Raw genomic sequence first — 23,284 nt, 5'->3', positions numbered from 1 at the left:
AATGCTTTTACTGTATAAAGAAAAAAAAATCAACATTTTAAGCACATTACCTTGCAGAATGGCTTTGATAGATTTTTAAATACTTAACCTGTAAAGCATTTTTAACTAATTCATGGATTTCTTGACAGAACATGCTGCTTTTTTCCCAGCCCATAAAGTAAAAAAAAAAAAAAACAAAAAAAGAACCAATTTTGAATTTAAAGACAGTTGGAAAAGTACCTCAAACAAATGCTGAAAACACTTCAAACAAAGCAGACATGAAACCATAGTCACCTTCTAATGATTTAATATTTATCAGTAGTTGCTATAGCAATTTATCACACTGAAAATTATCAAACTTAATATGGTCAGTACCATAGGCATATTGAAAAATGAACCATAATTAGAGGAGGACACAAATACCCTCCACACGTTTTGTCACAAACCTCCTTAAAAGATACTGATACACTTAAGCACTACAGTTCACTACCAGATTTTGTAAGTTTTGTTTCTAATTTAGTACCTGTAAACTAGTGCTAACTGCTGTATAACCATCAACATAAACAAATCTCTCATATTTGTTTTCAAGCCTATACACAACTATTTGCCTTCACTAAAATATTTCCTACAGAAGGGTATGCATGATTTGCCTTGATAACACAGCTTTTTAATACTGTGCTTCCCCCAGTTCAAATAAAATTCAGTCACATTTTCATGTTGTATTTGTGATGTGAAGTCCATGCACTAAATGCAGTGACTTCAGGGAGCTTCTCTTATAGCTAAAGGCAATCACCAGAATAAAAGTTTGCTCCCACCACCAAGCAGAAACAGTGGTTCAGAAGACTAATAGCACTTCCAGTAAAAGTCCCTTTGAAACTGATTACTAAACAAGATATAACAGGCTTTTACTGTAACTCAAAGTTTACTTTACCATCACATTTTAAAGCTGTAAATTTCAATATATGCACTTATTTCCATCAACACATAATTGGATTTACTTCTAATTAACTTATGTTTGACAAAGCACTTAGCTTTAATATACAGATTTGGTCTGTAGTAGTAACAACTGTAAGTGGGCAAGAAATTAATCTTCCTCTTACAAAAATCTTAATGAAGAAAATAATATTCTTAACATTGATTTCCTTACTAGATACAAGACATCTCATGGTTTCTCATGAAACACATTGTTATTTCACTAATCTGTAGACTACTAAAAAACTAAGATGTCCTTATAGGTTCTGTACTTAGGGTCTTCATGTTAATTCTAATTTTAAAAACGTGAAATTCATTCTTTTTATGTAGCTTCCATTGTTAAAAGAGTTCCAACCCCACAGTTCACAGCCTAAATGGTTGGATTTTTTGCTACCAGCTGATGAAAAAACAGCATTAGTAAAACAATCTCACCTTCTGAGCTGCTTTAGAGGGACTCTTGTTTTTGCTTCCTTTGGGTCGTCCTCTTGGTCTTTTAGGAGATGGTTCACCAGTTGGTTCCTAAATACAGGAAAACATGCTATTGTGGCAAGAGGCTGCACATGATCTAAAGGATAAACTAAACTGAGAAATTGCTTAAAACCTATGAATTAATAGTATCAATAAATAACATAATATTAATAATGCAACATGAAAAATTTAACAACTCCAAGCAAAGGAAAAAATATATTTTGCACAATAAAGGAGTTTAACTTCTCTTGCAATTGCATAAAAAAACCTTGGAAAAGTGTGCTTATTCTAACATGTAAGTTAAAGCAGGAAGCACATTTTTTAAAGATGGCTATGCTTTCCCTCCTATAAGAGCAGCTATTCAAAAAATAATACAGTTACCCATTTAATTTCAATTGCATTTCATTATAACGAGATACAATTAGCACATGTAGTTTCTAGCATAAACTTTTTGGGGAAAAAAGTTAACTACCAGAATGTAAAGTAAGATGAGACTACTTCTCTCTCAAGGGGGCAATTTTTTTTCTGTTGTTCTGCAGTCCGCTTTATATTCACACCTATTCTAAAGATAATTGATTTGCATTAAAATGCAAATGTAAATGCTTCTTCAAATACAACACTAGTAAGCCAAAAAAACTCAACCGAAGAAAAACCTGAAACAAAACCCCAACTCGAAAATGAGTCAATACTGATTATTTTAGCTATTCTCTTAACTAGTTCCTTTGCCTGACAGTAAATAACTAGTCCTTAGAACTGAGTATGAATTACTAAGAGTTCAGATTCCAAATATTTATTCAGTGAATCATAAACACTCTAAAACTCTTCTAGTCTTGAATATTATACATTTCATTCAGATTACAGGATGTGGTAGAACTAATTAAATGCAGTTTGTTAACTTAAACCAGTTTAAACCCCTTCAGCTTTTATAATTCCCGGGTAGGTTAAGGGGAGGCTGGCAAGGGGACTCCCCAAGTGCTGCAGCTCAGGGGCGAGCCCCGCAGGCACTGCACATCTGGGCTGAGCACGTTGAAGGAGACGCGTTTTTCTTTCACTTCCATACATTCAAATGGTATAGGAGAAAAAAAAAATAGGAAAAAAAAAAAAGAAAAAGAAGTAAGGGAACCCTGGCACAAGCCCGCCGGGTCGATGGGTGCCAGCTGCCGGGGCTGGGCGAGGGCAACCAGGGGGTGAAGCAGGAAGGGGGACAGAGCCCGCAGTCACCGGACCGATGGAGTGAGTGTCACCGAGGGCAGAGCGAGAAAACGGGGGGCTCTGGTTTTATGGCTTTCCAAAAAGTACTTTCTGTGCAATTTCCAGGACCATATCGGGGCGGGGGAGGGGAAGGAAGCAAAGCAGCCGGGTTTCCCCCGGCTCGGGGCTCTGCTGCTCAGCTCTCTCCATGTTTCGAGCCCCTCCAAGGCTCTCGTGGCAGTGGGGCTGATGCCAAATGAATGGGAGTAAACACGTTTAAAGCCCGCGGAAGCTCGCTTTAAAATGAGCTCCACGGGCAGCCCTACTTCTCAATCGTGACTTCGAGGGAGGCAGGGAAAAGGCTACGGGCAGCTCCGCGCTGCTCCCGCCGAGCTGCGGGATTAATTGGTTGCATCCGCAGGCAAAATCCTCCTTCGGCGGCGCCGGCGGAGGGGCTGCAGAGCGCGGGGGCTCCCCCCGGGCCCCTCGCCCGGCGGCAGGGGCTGAGCGCGGCTCGGCAGCTCCAGGCGATGCGACAATGGCACTTCGGGAAAGGAAGAGAAGGGGGTGGGGGTGGGAATAACGCACGGATCTAGCAACCTTAGCTCGAATTCAGGTCTTGCAAGTCAAAAAGAGGAGCCCGGCGCGTCCCTTTCGGGGCCCAGGTGGAGGCTGTGGGTGTGGGTGGAAAGGAGCACAGGGCTCCGCTCCCCGCGTCCGGACACGGCAGCGTTCCCGTCGCCTCGACCTGCCTGGGAAAGCGCCGGAGCAAAGGCAAAAGGTGTTGCAAATGCAGGGCAAGCCCCCTCCGGCTACCTCCCCCACCTCCGTCGGCAACGGGGGCACCTCTCTCCATACGATGACGGGGGCGAGGGGGGGAGGTGGGGAAGGGGGGAAAGCCGGGGGGGGGGGGAGAGGAAAAAGGCGAAAAAAACTATGCGACTTTCTAAGCACCCTCCTCCCCCCCAGCCCCAGCATCTAGGGGCAGTTCAGGGGCCGGGCTGGTCAAGATCGGAGGCGGCAGCAGCGCCCGGTGGGACCCAACACATGCACACACACACACGCGCGCATACAGATTGAGATATTGCGAGGGCTTAGAGAGGAGGGAGACAGGAGAGCCCCGTTCCCTGCTCCTCGCTTTCGCAATTTCAAAATCAGCTCGAAATGACCCAGCGAGCGCTGGTTGGTCGGAGCCGCGCTGCTCCATATTCCCCATTTACATTGAAAAGCCCCTGCTCGCTCCCTGCACAATAGTGAAAGTCCCGAGGAAGCTCCTCGGCTCAGCCACGGGCAGGCAGCGCCCCGTCGCTCCGGGGTCCCCCCGCGGGGCGCCCGACGGAGCCCCTCGCTACGCCTCTGCACCACCTCGCCGGGAAGCAGCACACAACAAAGCCCCCCCCGCCCCGTCGCCAGGACTGCTTCACTTGCAGCACAATACGTACATGTACATGCCTATAACACTATAGATCTGCGGCTCTACGTATCTATACGATACTGACTTGTGGTTGTTTCCTGGGTCTGCCTCGTCCTCTCTTCTGAGGCTCTGCGGTTGCAGGTTGCTCCTGGGCAGCAGTGGAAGGCTGACCGGGTCCCTCACCTTGTGCACTCATCGTGACTTCTGCTGCTCAGCCTGAAACCAGTCTCTCCAAAGCACCTTGGATGGGGGGGAATCAAAACGAGCTCTTGCTGCTTTTGCTGCTCGCTGCCACCACCACACCGGACGTCCTGGTGCTGCCAAAAAGGAGAAGAGAAGGGGAGGAGGAGGAGGAGGAGGTGATGGTGGTAGTGGTGTTGGTGGTGGTGGAAGAGGAGGGGGAATGAATCTCTTACAATTTAGGAATGGTTAGTAACACGAAGCAATTCAAAAGAGGGGAGGTTAAAAAAAAAAAAAAAGAAAAAAAGGCAGAGTAAATTGCAACCCTGGAAATGCAAGGAGAGAGGGAAATAGTCCGAGGGTAGTCGGGAGCACACCAAGAAGAGGAAAAAAGTCCTACAAATTGAAAGCAAGTGGTGACTATCGCGCTTAGATCGGATCAGGACAAATTAAGATAAGACACACTGAAAATGGACTGAGAACACTGCACAATCTTGCCAGAAGCATGCACCCTGGGAAGACGGGGATTTCGGCAGCAGCGGGAGCAGCGCGCAAAAGGAGCGATCATTTAAAAATAATAATAATAAAACGATTTGGGAGATCGGGAGGAAAAAAAAAAAGGGGGGGGGGGGGGGAGGGCGGTCCTGGGTTCGTGTCTGTGATGCGAGCTGCTGGGACTGGAAATATTATTATGTGAGTCCTGCCCACGGACTAAACTAGGATGAGGGTTAAGGGAGGGAAAAAAAAAAAAAAACAACAAAAAAACAACAACAAAAAAACCCCAAACTAAAAACCAAGGAAAAGAAAAGAAAAGCCACCTTTACCCGTGAGTGGAAAAACCAAGAGGGGGCTGTAGGGGGGGAAAAAAAAAAAAAAAAAAAAAAAAGAGAGAGAGGAGGAGGCAGAGCGAAACCCCGGCGATGGGGGGCTGGCGGCCGGCCAGATAAAACACGAGCAGCACGGCAGCCGGGGCAGCGGCGGCAGAGCGCGTCGCCGCCTCACGTGTCCCGCACCGGCCCGGCCGCGCCGCCACCGCGGCTTTAAAGGGCCAGGCCGGGCCCGGCGCTCGCCGCTCCGCACGCGCCCGCGGCCACCGCGCGGGGCTGCGCGGCCGCTGCACGTGCACGCCCCGCGGCCGCGCCGAACAAAGGCGGCCGGGCCGGGCCGGGCCGGGCCGGGGCTGCCCCGGGACGCGCCCGCCGGGCTCCGGCCGCGGTGCGGCCGCCGGGAGCGCGGCTCCCTCGCCGGCGGTGCGGCCGCCGGGCAGGCGCTGCCATCGCGGCGCGGGCTCGGCGCCTCGCGAGACGGCCGCCGCCGGGGTAAGATGTGGGCGGTGTAACCCGACAGCGGGTCGGAGCTGTCCTGCCGGGAGGGTGACGGCACGGGGAATGACCTCTTGCGGAGAGCCCTGCCCCGACATTGTTCTTCCCATGAGCATGGCGAGGCCGCAGACTGCACCTCTCCCCAGACTCCGTAGGCAGCTTGTCCCTCACAGCCCGCTCCCTCTGCCGGTGTTCGTTCCTCTCCCGTGCAAACCATGGTTAGGCGCCCCTCCACTGTGGCACAAGGAGATGGCCACAAAGGCCAGGGAGGACCCCGCTGTCTGTGCGTCCCCCAAAGAAAACGTTCACACCTGGGCTTCATGTGCGACTTGGGCATTTCCTCCAGTCCCACTCCTCCCACAAGGTCTTGCACTTCGGCTGAGAGCCACCCCTGTAACTGTCTGGTGACATCCTTTCTCCCCTGCTCGGGGGTGGACAAGCGCAGGAGCGCTCAGAAGGAAAAGTTGCATTATCGTATGTAATACTGAAGAGGGCAGAGATACTGCTGCAACACTCCTTGTGCTAGCTATCGAAACACAGCCAGTTGTCTTGACACCTTATAAATTCTTATGATTGATAAATGATTATTGATAAATAACGAAACAGGCAAAAAGTTACTACAATCCAACATATGCAGTCATTGACCAGCAAGGACTGTGCTGAGGAGACAGCCGAGTTATTTTCTGTGGAACAGAAAAAGTACACTGCAGACAGATGGGCTAAAGAAAGAGTAATCCTAGAACACTTCTTAAGGCTGAAAATATTGCCAAAGTGTTCTTAATCCAATGACAAGACTCCCAAAGCCTGCTTTACTCCCATCCCCAAAAACAACCAGCTATGGAAGATAGACACAGTCCACCTGTTAAATCTAACAGCTATCAGAAAAGCCTTGTAGTCCCACTGCATTTTGTAAAATATTCAGTTCCCATCACACCATGAAGAAATCCATAGGGCCCTACACCTATTCTATAAATCAAAAGAATAAGCTGCTGTATGCAATCAGGATTCCAAGCCGAGGTTGTGAAGTCTATAGCTTAAAGTGCAGCAGCACATAACTTTTATAACATCCATTAATCTCTTTAAAGCATATTCATGTATCCATTTCTCCAAAAGAAAGTCTTACATGCAATTGGTAAAAGCCTGTTGCTCTAAAACATCAGTCTCTACAGAATCATCCTATATGGGCTATTAATTGTTCCACTAGTCTTCCCTTGACAGTTCTAGTAAAAATACTATAGTTCAAAGACTTTTTACATACAGCCATAAGCAAACAATTTTCACATGAGATCAATATTCTTAAACTCACTGTTTGAAAGCTGTTCTGGGCAAGAAAAGCCTTGACACTTGCACTGTGCCCAGCACAACGGAGTTTGGGTCTTTCTACAATCTGACTACAGATTCACCATCATAAGAATCAGTATCCAAGATCTAAACAACTATGGGTCTTTCATTTTTTTGTAACTATCCTGATTCCCTCCTTAACCAAAGGTCCTTAGATAATAAATCAATGTAATATTCCTTATGGCAATTCTGTGGACACAAAGCTGTCTAGATTAACAAAAAAACCCTTGTTCTTATATCATTTATACCAACTACCTTAGCACAGGTAAGCAAGATGATATCCAGAACCCAGAAAGCCTCACTTCCTCAAGTGGCTGATGGAAGCTGAGGAACCAGAAATAGTTATTGGTTTTGTTCCAGGTTCCTTCCCAAAAAAGATGTGATAGCTGTTCCTTTCACTGTTCCAATACATCCTCTGACAGTATAGCTGTATTTGCACAATATTCAGTGCAAACACCAGTGAATACAACTGTAAAATTAATTGAAGAGACTACTGAAAAGTTACTGGAGTAGACATGGCCTACTTTCCACCAGCTTTGGTCTGAGATTTAAGCTTTGGTCTATCAACAGAAGTATTAATTATCAGTCCTTTTATTTTTTTGTTTTCTGGAACCATTCACAATAGGGTAGAAAATTTATAGACATAAAATCTGGCCTCGTTTCTACTGTCCATGAGTCTTAAACTCAGGACATTTCCAATGAAACTAGAGGAACTTCCTAGAAGATTAAGAAGAAGACAATGAAAAATAATGTGCAGATTTTACTACCAACCCAGAACACTTATAAAGAGGTCATTTGTTGTTCTGTAATCAGTGTGATGGCTTGTAGAGGGTTAATTTGCCTCTCTTCCCAGAGAAGTTTTTTAAACTGTGCATTCTAATAGCAGCAGTAATATCTTGCATCAGAGCAAAGAACCAAGGTTGCAGGAAAGTATCTTTTAGAAAGACAGAAAATTACAGGTTAAATAGGCCTTGAAGATTACAAATAGCAGCAATAAATAGCTTCCCTTGCTCACTTCTTCATCTATTTCCTTTCTCAAAAGCCCACGGATGCAGAAGAAACCATGCTGTGTATGGTCACGGGGAAATGTCACCTATAGATAGCAACCTAACACAACCTGTACATAAGTATAACTAACTCCCACCAGTGGAAGTCTGTGAGCTCAGATGGTCTCAGCTGGTAGTGCTTTACACGAGGAGAGAACTTTTTGATTTTTTACAAGTTGCAACTGAAGGTCTGTGATGCCAACTGTGTGATAGGAAGTGTGTCACCAACTTTATAATGCCCGCTCACCGTGTACATAGGAGGGCAGAGTCAGGGCACCCCTCTGTTTTGCTCAAGGGGGTCCTGTTTTCTCCACCCTCATTCTCATGGAGGGCAAACTACTCAAAAGGGGCAGTGATTGTAAGTTTAAGGCCTTAGCTTGGGGGAAGCAGCAATGTTTTAGCTCTGAAAGAGATCTCTTGCCAGGAATGGGAGAACAGATGGTAAAATTCAGAATTTTTTGACTCTTTCCACAGTATTTCAAGAAGCTTACAGCTCTGCACTGCCCCAGAAAGTTCCTTAGAGGAACAGCCTTGGCCTACCAGGACTAGAGGCTGCCATGTCTAGAGGGCTATGTTTTGAGTGGGTATTTCACTTTTGTGGCCAACAAGAGAAGCCAAAGATATTTATGTTGTTAAAGGCTACAATGGGTACTCAGGGACCTGGGAATCCTGATACTCTGCTTCTAGAGAACCAGTCAGTGCAGGAGAAGTACCTCTTGCAAACACTGTATATATTTGTGGAAAAAGTTAATTTTTGTTTACCCTGATTCTTTTAGAATGTGCTGCCTCTGGGGATACAAGACAGAGGAGAAGAGCAGACACAGAACCTTGAGTGCGCCTATGAGATGGGCCTGGGTGTATCACTGTTCTTCCACTCTTTTCATCCAGCTGGTGGGACCAACAGTGGCTGCTGCTTCATAACCTGCAACCTGGAGATAGCTCTGAGAATGCTTTAGGGAAGCATGACTGTGACTGACGAAAAAGACCCAGAAAAGAACATTAAGGCTCACTCACAGGCCTTGTCTGCACTGGGGAATTTCTTCCCTCCTCCAAATTCCCACCATTGCCAATATGAATGCAGCTGCACAATTGTTAGAGATGTTGGGAGGCATAATATATGAGTTTTCATCTAGTCAGCCATTTGCAGCACTGTGTCAATTAACCCTCCTCAGAGCAGGGTTAACTGATACAGTGCTGAAAACGGCTGCTGGAACTGAAAGCTGTCTATACTAAGGTTCCCATTGTTGCTAACTCTGGTGCAGCTGCAGTGGAATCAGTCCACGTGGGATTATTTGGTAACATTTCTCCAGCCTAAAAACTGCTTCAAAATGCAACACAGCCACCTAATGGGCCAAAACACATTTCCGCCGTACCTCAACAGCTATGCACCCAGGCTGTTGCCACTCATAATGGAGTTTCTTTCAGTCCAGAAGGTACTTTTTGCATTTCTGTATGAAATACTCAGTACTTCATCTAAGCAAACTGGTGTTCCTGTCACCCCCATAGAATTGCCTCTGCTCATTAGTTCTTACTAGTTCTGGATTTGAAGATGTGTGTTGGAAGAGCCAATTTTCTGTTAGTGTCTTTTCATTGATTCATACATTCAATAATTCAAAATTTGTCCTTTCACATGTGGAAACTTTGTAGTTGGTTTTTGGTTTTAATTTCTTTATGCAGATTCAGTTTTTTAAGTTATGGCTGGAGTTTCTGGTTCACTAGAATTTTGCTTTTTTTACTGTTAACAAGTAAAGCCTTATTTATGCAGAGCAGCACCATGAAGATTCAAGCTGACTTTTGAGGGAGTAAGGTTCTATTTTGAATGAGCAGAGTTGGCAGAATCAGTCCCACTTGTTTCCATGTGCTTTAGGAAGCAGTTATGAAACAGGCTGGTGAAATGGGTATTTCACCCTCTGCTGAGTAAGACTAATACCTCTAAAAAGCCCCTCTCTATCCTTCTCCTACATCCATGTCCAACACTAACTAAAACAAGGAAGTGTTGTTTGGCATTTTTTACACTTTTGAACCACTATTTATCAGACAGATGCTGGCAGTCAGGTTTTTTTAAGTGCGATTTACAAGTGTGAAGATGTTGAAGCCTAGGCTCGGCAAAAATCTCAGTGAAAAACTCTAACTCACTAAAGCCCCTGATTAATGACAAGCAGGTTTCAGTTCATGCATGGCATTTTATGTAAATACAGAACACAGCTATTTGCAGAATTTTGGGTGACTTCATATGCCTATGACTATCTACAGAGGCTCAACATACCCGCCCAGGGAAATGGCAACGGGGCAGACTCAGAGGAGATGCAATCCACAGCTTCCCAGCTATAGCGGTGACCACTAGAGCTTAGCTCAGGGTGTTGGGATGTGGAGCAAAACTGATTTGGCAGAAACTTGGATACAGCTGAGTATTTTGAGAAAGGGGAAAGGAAGTGGCTCACTCTTCCTTCATTCCTTATACTGCTGTGGTGGCTGTTTCTCTCTCCCAGAGATCCCTTTGGACAAAGGGAATGGGCACAGTAACTGAGTTGCCTGCAAAGCAGGTGTGACAGCTGTCTGTGGAAGGAAGGAGTAGCTCCATACTTGACTACCCTTTTAGCTCAGATTGAGCTGTAGGGATGCATGATTACAGCTGTCATACAATTTGATAAACATGTTTATATGTTTGCTTAAACAGATTTCATTAATCTCCTGAAGGATTCTTATAAAAATGCTAGAACTCCCATACCAAATTCCAGTGGAACTGGATTTCTCCTCTCCCTTACCCTTTTCCCTTTTCCCTTCAATATTAGGCTCAGTATCTGCATATGGTTTTAAATGAAACTCAGTGATTAAAACTACTTAAGACTTGCTCATTTTTCTCTGCAATGAGTTCAGTTATTTCCTTTTTATACCTTCCAGAATTTACTATACCATATCTAAATATTGGCTGCAGTCCACATGTTTTAGATCATTCTCTTATAATGGTTCTGTTGTTACAGAATCCTTTGTGTGTGTGAGAAAGAGAGAACATGCATATGTGTTGGAAGAAAGACAGGGTGCACAGAATTGTTTGGAAAGAGAAATCAGGGTATACCAGTTCCATAAGGGATTTCTGAACTGATAACATAAAGGAGATAAAAATAGTGAGCACTGAAATTATAGACCTCCAGTTCATTAGCTTCTATGTATGGTAAGTAATATTTCTGATCCCAACATGTTACTCCACTATATCTATTCTACCAATATGTCACTCATGCAACTTTTGTTGCTATATAATTTTACAGATCAGATTTATTGTCGTCACATTTACTCATTTTTACTTGCATTCTAAATGTAGATCCTTTGACCTGAGTCATACGTGTGAGTCAATGGTAAGCTGCATGAAGACAAAACTAAGGCAGCAGCTGAAAGTCCTTACTCATTATACTAAAAACTCATTACCTACTGAAGACTGTACAGAAAACATACATATGTAGGATAAATAAGTGAGCTAAGGGAAAAGCAGCATTTGATGCTTCATTTGACAAATCATAAGCTTTAACCAAACCAAAAAAAAAACCTCACAGTGTCCTAATATATGGCTAGAAGTTGTGAGGATGTAACTAAGAAATGCCTCTCTGCTCCCAGGACAAAATGAAATCAGTTGTCCTCTTGCAGTGGGTGCCTTTGACTGTTGCCTGTTACTCCACATGTAGAGGATGCATTTAAATGGCAAGCAGACAGACATGGACTGATTTTGTGCCCAGCAAGTGTGCCCTACCTCACAGCCCATCAGATAAACCAGTTCACACTCACAGCAGGCTGGGCATCCTCACAGATGCACGCATGGAGTCACAAGAGTGTGGCAAATTTGCTCTCAAATTTCTTTCAACTTCTCATTGTGGACAAGTCTTAAGACAGCCTGTCAGTGCTGTAAATTCAGATCTCTTTCCCATGTGGAGAAGTTTTCAACCACCCAGAACAGAACAGATGCAAAAACCCCTGCACTAGCTACTCTGCTCATGTCCCACCCTTGTAGTGCCCTGGGCTGGAGATTAGGCAGTTAGAGGGCTGAGTGGATATCATTTTCCACTGGAATGAATTTCACCCAAAGACAGTATACTTAGTTTCTGTATTTTTTTTTTTCCCCGCAAGCTAAAGATAAATTTCTTCTTTGGTCCATTAACAATACTTGTATTTTTAGTCAGAATTATTTTGTACTGTATTTTCTTTGGAAATAACAGTAATACCGTTTATGTGAAATACAAACAAATGAGGGAACCATTTTTACCTAAATGTATGAATAGCATTTTGCAATTTGTCATTGTGATATATTTATCTTTTGAACCCTAAGTGAGCTCAGCTGAAAAAAATGCTTCTCTTCATCACATGACCGGAAAATATATTACACCAGAGAAGAATATTGCTGTTTTAGTTTAGAAATTAGAGGCTAAATATAATTTTCCACTATACTTACTTTCACAAAGTATGGAGTAAATTATTTACACTACAGTAAATTCTTAGTACATATTCCAAAAGGTGGTAAATTCAGCATTCTCACTTAAATTAATGGACATTTTGTGAAAGTGCATTAAAACTAAGACCCTTAAGACCTTGTGTTGCCCACTGAAGCATTAAAACCAGTCTAATATAGCTAGAAGAAAACAAATTTTCAACAAAATGAAGCCTGGAGGAAGGAAAAGAAACTAATATGGAACAGAGAGACATGGACTGGCCAGTGGAGTGTCAACAGAGAAGCAGCTGAAGATTTGGGTTTGCTACCTGCGTGACACCCATCCCCTTCTAGAGGCGCAGGGTATGCTAGTCACTACATGTAGTCTTTCTAACCAAAACTTTGCACAAAGCCCAAGATGCCTATGGTTTCCAGGCAGGCGTGCTGCATCACTGGCTGCAGCGGGAGCAGGAGAGTGCAGAAGCTCCATGCCCAGGCTCCCTGGCCACACTGGCTTCCCTGAACATCGACACAGTTAAGTTGCTCCCTGCTTCTGAGCTGCCCCAGCAACCAGGGCTGCAGGGAGCAAGCTGCAGCCACAGCAGCAGAGTCCCTCAGGCTGTGCCTCGCTGCCTGAGCTCCCCTGCATGGCTCAGGAACCAGGAGGAGAGCCGGCTGCACCCCAGAGGAGCGCTTCCAGCAATGGCAGCTGCTCCCAGCCGCCATTTTGCCCAGGGGTCATTTGCCTGTCACATCCCAGACATGAAACCCTTGTGTGATGGGAGAGCAGCCAAGCAGCCATCAGCAAAGGCTGGGGCCGGGTGGGAGCTGTGGCTGCTGCCAGAACAATTCATCTGACACACAGCCTGTTCCTTACATGCTCCAGAGCTGTACCCAGGGAAGAAGGCTATGGGAACAGGCTCTGGGCCTGATAAATTGTCCCACCTGCCACAAAAGCTGGCACTCCATAGGATGAGAACCTGTTTCCTACAGTGTATGGTCATCACGTTTCAAATCTGTTGGGTTTCTTTGATAATTGGGTTGCTTTTTGTCCATTTTCCCTATGTGCATATATGGAGTGCAAAGGAAGGTCCAGGGCTTATAGCATCAGTTGGGAGCTCAGGAAATGGAGACAATGCCTGTTCATTCTTGTCTGACCTAGGGCAAACCACATACACACAACTTGGAAATGTTTGGATACCTACCTCCCACTTAGCTGAGCAAGAATGAAAATCTGTGCCCTATCAGGAAAACACAGATGTGAGTATTCCCTATCTTCCAGGGCCATTATGAAGATGAAGACATTTCTGGTCTACAGAAACCAAGGTAGTGGCAGTCATTCAAAAACCATTCATATGAGAGAGGGTAGTGCAAACACTGAGGAAAAGTTGCATGGTTACCTAAGGCAAAGAAACATTTTTAGATGTTTTCAGTTGTGGCTCAGAATTGGAAAAAAGATGTTTAACAAATCTTTATACTTAAAAGCTCTGTCTGAAAACATTCCTAGTATTTTATTTATTTTTTTGAATAATGATATCAGTAAGAGACTATTATATAATCACAAGAAAATTAAAACTCTCCAGGGCATGATCTTAGCTGTGTAATTAATGAAGGTGGTTAAAAGTACAAAGTGAACCTGAAGCAAAATTTGTACAAGAACCACACCTCATTATGTTTTGCTGCTTAAGTCTGTCATAAATAGAGATGTTTATTACACATCTGCCATTTAAAGTACATATTACACGCAGTGTTATATTTTATTTAGATTTAAAAATTTAAAAGCACATGATGATAAGCTGTGTTACTATTAACACATGCCTGAGGGGCCAGGCTGCACATGCACATTGTGCCACAGGTTATATTACAGTTCATTCACTTCAGAGTTACAAATCATTTACAGAAGTATATTGTGTAATTAGTGTGCCTAATTTCAGTCCATGGAGTTTCATTGGTGTGAAAGAACAATCAAGCCCTGTATATCCATTCACATTTATTAGGCCAAACTTTGTAGTTTGTCCTTAGAGCATCATTCCTTCCTCTGCTTTCAACAGCAAATGGCATTAAAATCTCCAGAACTTCCCAAAGCAAAAGCAGTTATTTGTGTTTCTTAGGATTTTTTTTCCCCTTTGATTCAGTACTGACTCCAATGTACGGGCAGAAAGGGCAAGAGATGGTGCACCAGTTACGTGCTTCATCATTCTCTCTTCTTCAGGTTTGTTTTCCTGAACAGACTGCCCTCCTGGATTAGCTCCAGGGCTAGCTTTGAAGAAATCTTTCACAGAAAATCATCTTGTCCAGGATCTGCATGGAATGAAGTCCCTCTCTAAGCATGTGAGTTATTTCCAGCAGATCCTGAGCACTTTATTTGGCCAGTGAGGAAAAACAAATATAGTTTCTCCCATGCAAAAGCTTTGATGAAGAAAAACGCCACCTACTAGTCACCGTTTCTTTGTAAGCTGTTTATCCAAATCATTCACTATCACAATTTTTTAGTTGTCATGTATATTAACTGCATGTTGGGGTAGGGCATATTTATATACATATCTAAGATATATATCTGGATCATGAACACTTGATATTGTGATGCTCTGGATAATGTTACTCAGAACACTGGCAAAGAAAATTAACCTTTAATATCAGCCCTCTCAGACTTTTCTGTAGTGTTTCATAGTATGGATCACCTGGCAGTCCTGACTGATTTCTAAAAAGCTGAAGTAGCAAATCTGAATGCTCCAAAATGAGCCAGGACCGTCCCTTCAGAACAAATCCAGGGAACTACAAAGTACAGTAGCACCTTGAGTGGTTACTTGATAAGTCTTTCAAAGTTTAGTCTTTGACTGATCAATCAATCTGCAAGACCTAGTGAGAGTGAAAGAGTGAAATGCTAGCAATTAATGAAGTCTGTCCATCTGTATACTTCTCCTGATGAAATATAAACACAGTTACCCACATTCCTCAATACCACACTGCAAGCCAGAGCTGTATAAAAGGTAACTGGCAAAAACTGAACCCAAGTCATCAGGTGCTAGAAAGGGGCATACATTTAAACAATTTCCATAACAGCAACTTTCTATACCATGGAGACCTCTGTCCTCAGGTTTTTAAGTTAGTTCACAATCTTAGGGTCACTTAAGACCCCAAATCATTCCAACAGAAGAAAAAAAATTAAAATACTATCTGAGCTTAACAGCAGAAGATGGAGATGTCCTCACTAGTAGAAAAGCAGCAGTGGGAGCTCAGCAGTCCTCTTCCTATTTTGTCTGTCATCACCCCTTTGAGTGTGCTCCCACTGGTCAGGCAGTAAACATACACACAGAATGGAATCACAGCATATATAGCCTCTTGTCCATTTGATTGTTAGGGTTATGGAGGGAGTTGGGCCAACCACACACACATGGGAGTGAGAGAATATTGAGGGAGAGAGAAAAAGGAGTAGGGAACAGAAGAGGGAAGGGACTACATCTGTGGTCAGGGGTGCTGAGAAGGGCATATTAAGCACAATGCAGAAAATTGTGTCATTTATCCCACTGATGGCACTACTTGGGATTTATTGACAATATTTTTCAAGCATTTTTTCCTTGCACTTTTGAAGTAGTACTTAGTACCATGTGTCTAACTACCTAACTACTTTACATACTGATGGAAGGAAAAACCCACATATTAACACAATAGAATCCTCTTAATATTATCCAAAATAACTTTTCCATACAGCAGTTTAATACACAGAAGTCCAGTGGCAGTTCAAGGGTATATTTCTCTGTGACTGAATATGTATAACAACTAATGCCTTAGAGATTCTCAGCTCACCTGTAGAATAAAGTTCTACATTACCTGATAGGTTAAAATGGATACCAGAAATTTAACATAGATTGAGGCAGAGTATTTTTTATCCTACCCATTGAAGGACAATATTCCATATATACGGAAAAAGATGAGTGTTTTAATGTGGGAAGGTGTTTTCACCTTCCATGGATATACTTACTTGCAAGGGTGTATCTACTTGATTTTGGTCCACTTTCAGTACAGAATAGCCAAAAGCAAGCCACTCCAAACAAGAACTGGTAAAATATATGCAACATACACAGTCTTTAGTGTCTAAATGTATAGCCTGTAAAGATAAATATCTCTACAAAAATATGAACTCTGAGTTTAAGAAACAGAAAATTTTTCTTCATCCTCAAAGCCAAATGTTTAAACTTCTGTCAGTCTAGTAATGAATGTTTTAAATAGAAGCATAGAAGTCACAATTTCATATAGAATTATTTTATAACAGGATATCTTATCTTTACTAAAGGTTAGAATAGGTGCTACATCCATATTAGAACTGGACAAGTAGTAACTGTTTTCTGATTTCTGACAATGTATAAGGTAATGTTTGTGCCGTAACATCAGTACAGATGCTTCCATTGAATTGAGCAGGATTCTTGGAGTGTAAATTGTAAAGAAATCCCAAAAATCTAGATGCCAGATGTTTGAATGTTGGTTTATTGCAAGAGTGTATGTCCTTTAAAACAGAGTATAATTATCTGACATTATACTGTTCAACAGATTGAACACTTTTGTAAATGCATGTACTTTGTCTGAAGTGAAAAAAAAAAAAACCAACAAAAAATTGATGGAACATTCATGCATTAATTGGTATAACGAAATAATGGAATAACAGAGCTGCATGAAATATAATACTCTCCTATTTCCAAAAGTCTCTCTCACTCTAACCAAGACAGCTTATTTTCACTGAGAATTCAATTCTTCATAGGCTCAGTACTTTGGCCAGGACCCAGCTGAGTAGGTAATTCTGTTCTTTTCAGTGGAGTTACTCACATGCCTAAAATTAAGAAGGAGATTAAGTACTTTGATGGACAGAATACAGAATACTCCAGTTCTTTTCAGAGTCTCATCAGCAGGCTGCATATATTGACACTTTGAATTTTGTTTTGCTGTAAAAGGCTGCATAGATTTGAAAAGTAGAATCAAGAGGGAAACTAGTGAGACTAGAAATAAGGAGTTGAAATTAGTCTCAGTTTTGATCCAAAACTGACCACCAGACTGTTTTTGCAAGATTCTGCCACTGGTTGAGAAATCAACTGAAACCATCTTAGTTTTGAAGGTAAGTGCTATCTGTATCACATTACATTAACATTTAGGGCAAGCTGCAAGGCTCTACGTATTTTCCAGGGACTTACTACAGAGAGAGTGTGGGGAAGACAGCAGAGTACAGGAATATTTGGGAAAGACAATTTGATTCTGGTGTCATGATTTGAAAATTGATTTTGTTCTGTGGGAAGAACAAGCTTCTCAGAATTGTATGCTTTTAAAAGAAATCCCTAGTATGCCCTGCAAAATGGATGGACTCCACCAGCAATCATGTTAAGCCTGTCCTTCTAAGGAAAAAATCCACTAATTTCAACCATACTTGAAAGAACAAAGCCTCAAAAATAATTAGGCTCCTGTAAGTAGCTAAGGGGGATCTAAATGACTACTCCAACAGAAGGAAAGTTGGGCAGAATTCAGGTGTAATATGCTAAATTTGAGAGTAGCCCTTTATCTAATCAGTACAGATGATTGACTGATCATTCAGAACACCTTCCAAACTTGCTGCAAAACTCCTCTTTTTATCTGGTAGGGAAAGTCAAATGCAGGACTGTTCCCAGCAAAAGGGAGGATGCAGACAGAGGATAACCAACACCCACAAGGGAGTGTGTCCAGGCTTCATTAGATGCTCATAGAACAGTGTATGTGGTTGCTCCCAATTCAGCTGTCGTTTAAGACTTTAGAGTCAGGTGGATAGATATAGAACCCAGTAGTAAACAGAGCAGGAGAGTGTGGGAAACAGTATGAATGAAGCAAAATGGGATTCAAGTGATCCGTGTTTATGGGTAGGAACTCCAGTTATAGAAAGTACATTTTTTTTCACACTGAAAACAATAGAACAGTACACACTGAAGAAACACTTATAAGATACAAGAAATATGATGCAAAAATAATAAAAAGGAGATAGAGGGAGTTATTAAAATGGAATATTAAGAGAAGATAAACCATGTTTATGTGCTAATTTCCTCTAAGAGATTTTACAGTGTTTGAAAACTAAGAATTGCCTTTTGAAAACAACAATCAAGTGTTCTCATGGATTTCCACAGAACAGTACTCTGGGACATGATGGACAAGTAGAGGGTAGTAAATGGGTAGACAGACACAGGTGCAGAGTTACTGGCAGCTCTGCTCTGGAAGTCCAGCAGATTCTTCATGACAGGTCTCACTGTGGAATTATCATTAATATGCATTCTCCCTTTCCAATCAGTTTTGCATTTTTAGGTATTTCTGGAACACTGCTCATGTTCCTGAGATATTCTTCTGAAAGAAGATGCCTCAAATTCAAGCAGGGGGATGGTAGCCCAAAGACATGTTCTTTTGGATGTTTGTCTTCTCTGCTTTGCAGAAAGAGGCATCTGCAAGAAGAACTGAGACTCTTTCCTTCAATAATAATGCCAAGGGTTTCAGCAAAACAGTGGAACAAATTCCTTAGATAAAAATATACTATGTCTCTCCTGACAGTTTAGAAGATGTTAATATCTTGGGGCCAAAATTTAAAGTTTTAACTTGATTATTCCATTACTTGGGTAGAACTCCATTTATTTTAACAGCTTTGCCTGAGGCAAAACCTCAGGATTCAAATCTTAGAGAATACCAAGTATCTTCAAAATAATCCTAAATGCAACTAAGATCCTTCAGGCCCAAACCATTCCAGGGTCTACAGGAGAGGTCATCATAAGTCTTTAAGCAAAAAAAACCTGAAACATCATTATTTAAGCCTGGGAACGCTGTTTTCAAGCAACAGTCTTTGGTGTTCTAGAAAAATGTAAACAAAAGATGTAATTTGTGAGGTTGATAATTGATCAAGTTTTCAGAGTGCAAAATAGCCCTACAGGAATCTGGTAGAAGTATCTGAAATTACTGTAGGGAAGAAATTTGATCTTATTTTAAACATAATTAAAGCCTTATGCATCTCCACAAAAACCTCCAAAACCCTGGAGATCTCTGATGGTTTACCCTCTGGGGAGAACACACAGATATGAATTTTAATAGTGTCTTTTGGTAATGTGGTGGATAAAGACAAATTGATTACAGCAGTCTGGAAAAAAGCAGGTGATGTGTTACCAGGGCCACTGGGTTCACGTTTTCCCAGACATGGTGAAGGCCACCCAGACTGTAAAAGAAAGCTGCTATCTTTAAAAATTTGATTTGGGGCTTGATATGGCTTCTTTATTTCCGGATACACTGGATCATATCAAAAGAAAAATAAGATGTATGGTACAGATTCTGTTCCCATGTACACAAAACCAAATCTAGGATAAAACTTCTGACACCAATGGATTCGCCTCAGATTTGTGCCCAGTGGAAGAACAGTGCTGTCCTTCTGATTATAATGTCTATCATAATTTAGTATCTGACAAGCACTGTGAAACCAAAAGAGAGTAGAAGTCTGAGAAATCTGAATTCTGAGATAAGTGTTTCTACGTATTTGTATGAAATACCAAACAGAATGGTCCTGTAGAAGTCCCTTGTGAAGGTATTTATCCCTGGTCTCAGAGGACATGGTTATTTAAATATTGATTCCAAGAGAAACTAGGTGTGCATTCTGATGGGACATAAAGTGAGTGTGTGGTGATAACCATAGGCTCCTTGCACTCTTATTTCTTTCTAGACCATTTGGATTTATACTAAGACAATTAGAGACAGATATATGAACTGAAAGGACAATTCACTGCCATGCATGAATATCACAGCAGATGGAAAGTCAGATGACTTTCCTATCTATCCTTGAACTTTGTCTAATTTTGCTGATTAATATTTGGTACATGTGGGTATTCACACACCAGTTCAATTTTGCACATATGCATCAGGTTGACATTAGATTTGCTTTCAGATCTAGCCACTTTTCAGTACCATAGGTATCCTGCAGCCCACCACAGAGCCATGATCTTGGTGTGCTGGGGAGCCTCACTCATTCCAGTGTTCCATATTAGCCTAGATTTGAAAAGAATATGGACTCAATCCAAGTAAAAACTAATTGTCCATACAGATGTGTGGCTCTGGAAAGCTCTGCTTAGCTGCATCTAACTGAAAAAAATAAGACACCTCTCTCTGTGCCATGGGAAAGCCAGAAACTTCTGCTTTTTCAGATGTGCAGGGTTATCCTTCAACAGGGCTAGAAATGAAGTAAATCTTTTAAAACAAGAACAAAGAGAGAAATCCTGAGTTGTCATCCAGTCTGTCAAGACCATTCATATTTCTAAGTGAATGTTAAGTAGTCCTCACCTAAACCACTGCACCTATATATACTGAAAACAGCAAGTAGAACTTTCTTATCCACTAGAACAAAGTCATGCTTGGCCTTAGACTCTTACGTATATTTTGCAGTGACAGAACCCTTACAGAAAGAATAGAGAAAGCCCATCTTCTCCTTCATTCCAGTAGCCTTTCTTCTAGCAGTTGGATAGCCCTGCTGGGAAGCAATTCTCTTGGATGTGAAACCTCACCAGCAGAACTGGGGATTGACCCAGGTCGTCTGTGTTGGAGGTGTGTGCTCAAACCTTTATATCAAAGGCAAGATGGCAAGGCTACCAGAACTGGAGCCTCGTTTCAGAAGAGAAATGAGCTGTGCTGAGTCCTGACAGAAAGGACCCTGACAACCTCCTTCAAGAAGTGCCAGGCTGCAGATGCGGAGTGAATGGAAACAGCTCCTACAGGCTTTATGAGATCCACTGGGGAGTAGGTGTACAGTATTACCTATGCCCTTAAAATTTCTCAGCTGGCCAAATCCAAGCTTCTAGCGCAGCTCAACTTGTCAGCTCTTTTGAAAGCCGGCTCTTCCCCTACTGCAGAGGGAGTGCATGCATCTAGCACAGAGCACTGAGGAGCAGATGTCAAAAGACTGGTGTTGCAAGAATTAACTTTTAGGCACCTAAGTCCTCCCTGGATCTGACCTTCTGCATCTGTGAACCATTTTGAACATGAAATCACTAGCCTAAATTCTTCAGGTCTTGCTCGGCACAATGGTGACTGCATGGCTGAAAGGATCTAGGTCATTCAGCTTGCATTTACAAAGGTGTGCTGGCCTAGCTGCCCATGTCTGCAAGCTGTAGGTATCCCAGTAGTCTGGTTGCATTCCTTTGTCTACCCAAGGAACCTGAGATACAAACAAGCAGACATTTAATTTTATTTGGTTTGGGGTTTTCCATGCAAAGTCTGAAATTACACAGGTCTGTAATGGGGACTTTTCTTCTGAGTTACAAGCCAATGACATACCTTTATATAAATCCTACTCTTTTATCCAAATAGGAGATAGAGGCTTAGCTGGTATGATGCAAGTTAGTATCAATCTTTTGATCCAAATCTCCTATTGTTGTGTATTTTAAAATAATATTCCATTATGCAATGCTCAATCTGCATCAATCTTACTCCTCAATAAAATATAATGTAGTAACTCACCTCTAGAATAGCAGAATGTTTTCATCTTGTAATAAGCATCAGTGCATGGTAAACAAGGAGATGATGGCTTTTTCCTACACAACAGAGTGAGTCTTTAACATGAGAAACCAGACTGGAAGAGGACACTGCTTACACACACAAAAATTGTTCAAGAACAGATGTCGATGTCTCTTCTGATAGATTTAAAAGACTTACTGGCTTCAGAGAGTGACTCAAAAAACAGTCAAGACTAATTGAAGCAATACTATGTAATATCTGTTTGTCATATACATATATATCATGGTATGATTTTACAGCTTATTTGCCACCTAGCAGAGTTTATACAGTTAAAACAGTGATCAGTTAATATAGCATGACAACAAAAAACAACATAATGAAAGTGTCTCCATGACTTAAAGACACAAGGATACGGATTTCCCACAGAGTCTGTAAATTAGTGGTTTTTTTCCTTCTTTCTTATTTTGCTGTTGAGATCGAACATTGACTAGTTTCTCCTATCCCATTCCAGTCCTGGATAGCTAGCATCTAGGCTGTCATTGTTCAAGGATGTTGCCAGAAACACTGACAAGAACTGCCATACCATGGCTTTAAATTAGCAGAAAGTTACTAACGAGCATGCATATTGATGTGGAGTACAATCCCAACTCCCAGAAGGTCATAGACTGATGAAGGATCACAAACCCAAACAGAAGGAAGCTTGGTGTCATTTTACTGGCATGTAATGCTCCCTGTGCCTAACTGTTTAGGTCAACCACTGATAACTTCCAACAGAATAAGTTCAGCTTCACAAGTTGAGGGTTTGTATTTCTACAGCTCTCATTCTTTGTTCACTGTTTTAAACTCAATATATATGGTTGTAACAATCTAGTTGCTTTCTTTGTGCTTGCTAAGTTCACGGTCTGAAACTTGCAGCAATCAGTTCCTTTACCTAGCTGTTTACCATTTTAAGTCATATTGCAAAATCCATTCACAGCTGAGTGACATTCAGTTACACTGGAAGTATAAGCATCATATTTGTCTTCCCTGCATTGTTCACTACTGCATACAGCCCGTAAAAAGACACACAATAAACAGTTCCTATCTTGTCATTTGCCTTAGCTGGATCTCCCATCTTACAGACATTCCAATGAATTACCCATCTATGCCCTGCTTTCTTGCCTTTATAGCTCAGGGTTCAGATTTGATTGACCTATCAGTTGCTTTGACAAGCTACAATAAAGGAGAAAAAAAAGCCACACAGCTATAATTACACACTGCTCTTTCAAAAATGTGTCCAGCTTTCAAAAGCTATCCAACACTGTGAGAAATTCACTGACGTAACAGTACTGCGGCCAGAAAACTAGTGGGAGCAAAATCAGCCAACTGAGAATATTCATGAACTTAAGAGAGTGAACCAGAAACCTGTCTTCGAAGACAGAAGCAGAAATAATACAATTCTGTAGTATGGTTTTCCTGTGGTGAACTAGTT

At 42.1% G+C, this 23,284-nt stretch overlaps 1 protein-coding gene and 1 long non-coding RNA gene across 2 annotated transcripts in view; one reads left to right on the top strand and one right to left on the bottom strand.

Annotated features, from left to right (window-relative positions):
• HMGA2 (high mobility group AT-hook 2) overlaps positions 1-4,761 on the bottom strand; it is a 126,869-nt gene extending 122,108 nt beyond the window's left edge. Inside the window, exons 1-2 of the mRNA XM_068998634.1 lie at positions 4,110-4,761; positions 1,384-1,470 (exon numbers count right to left, since the gene is read on the bottom strand). Coding sequence (XP_068854735.1) covers positions 1,384-1,470; positions 4,110-4,220 — 198 coding nt within the window. The 5' untranslated portion in view covers positions 4,221-4,761. The remainder of the gene's footprint in view (positions 1-1,383; positions 1,471-4,109) is intronic.
• A 721-nt stretch (positions 4,762-5,482) lies between these two features.
• Positions 5,483-10,764, top strand: LOC138104636 (uncharacterized). Its single transcript, XR_011148181.1, has 2 exons — positions 5,483-5,523; positions 8,690-10,764. It is a non-coding gene; the product is annotated as an uncharacterized lncRNA (long non-coding RNA).
• The last annotated feature ends 12,520 nt before the right edge of the window (positions 10,765-23,284 follow it).

The sequence above is a fragment of the Aphelocoma coerulescens genome, chromosome 1A (genome assembly GCF_041296385.1).
Source record: "Aphelocoma coerulescens isolate FSJ_1873_10779 chromosome 1A, UR_Acoe_1.0, whole genome shotgun sequence".
Taxonomy (NCBI): domain Eukaryota; kingdom Metazoa; phylum Chordata; class Aves; order Passeriformes; family Corvidae; genus Aphelocoma; species Aphelocoma coerulescens.
This window is presented reverse-complemented; position numbering and strand designations above follow the sequence as displayed.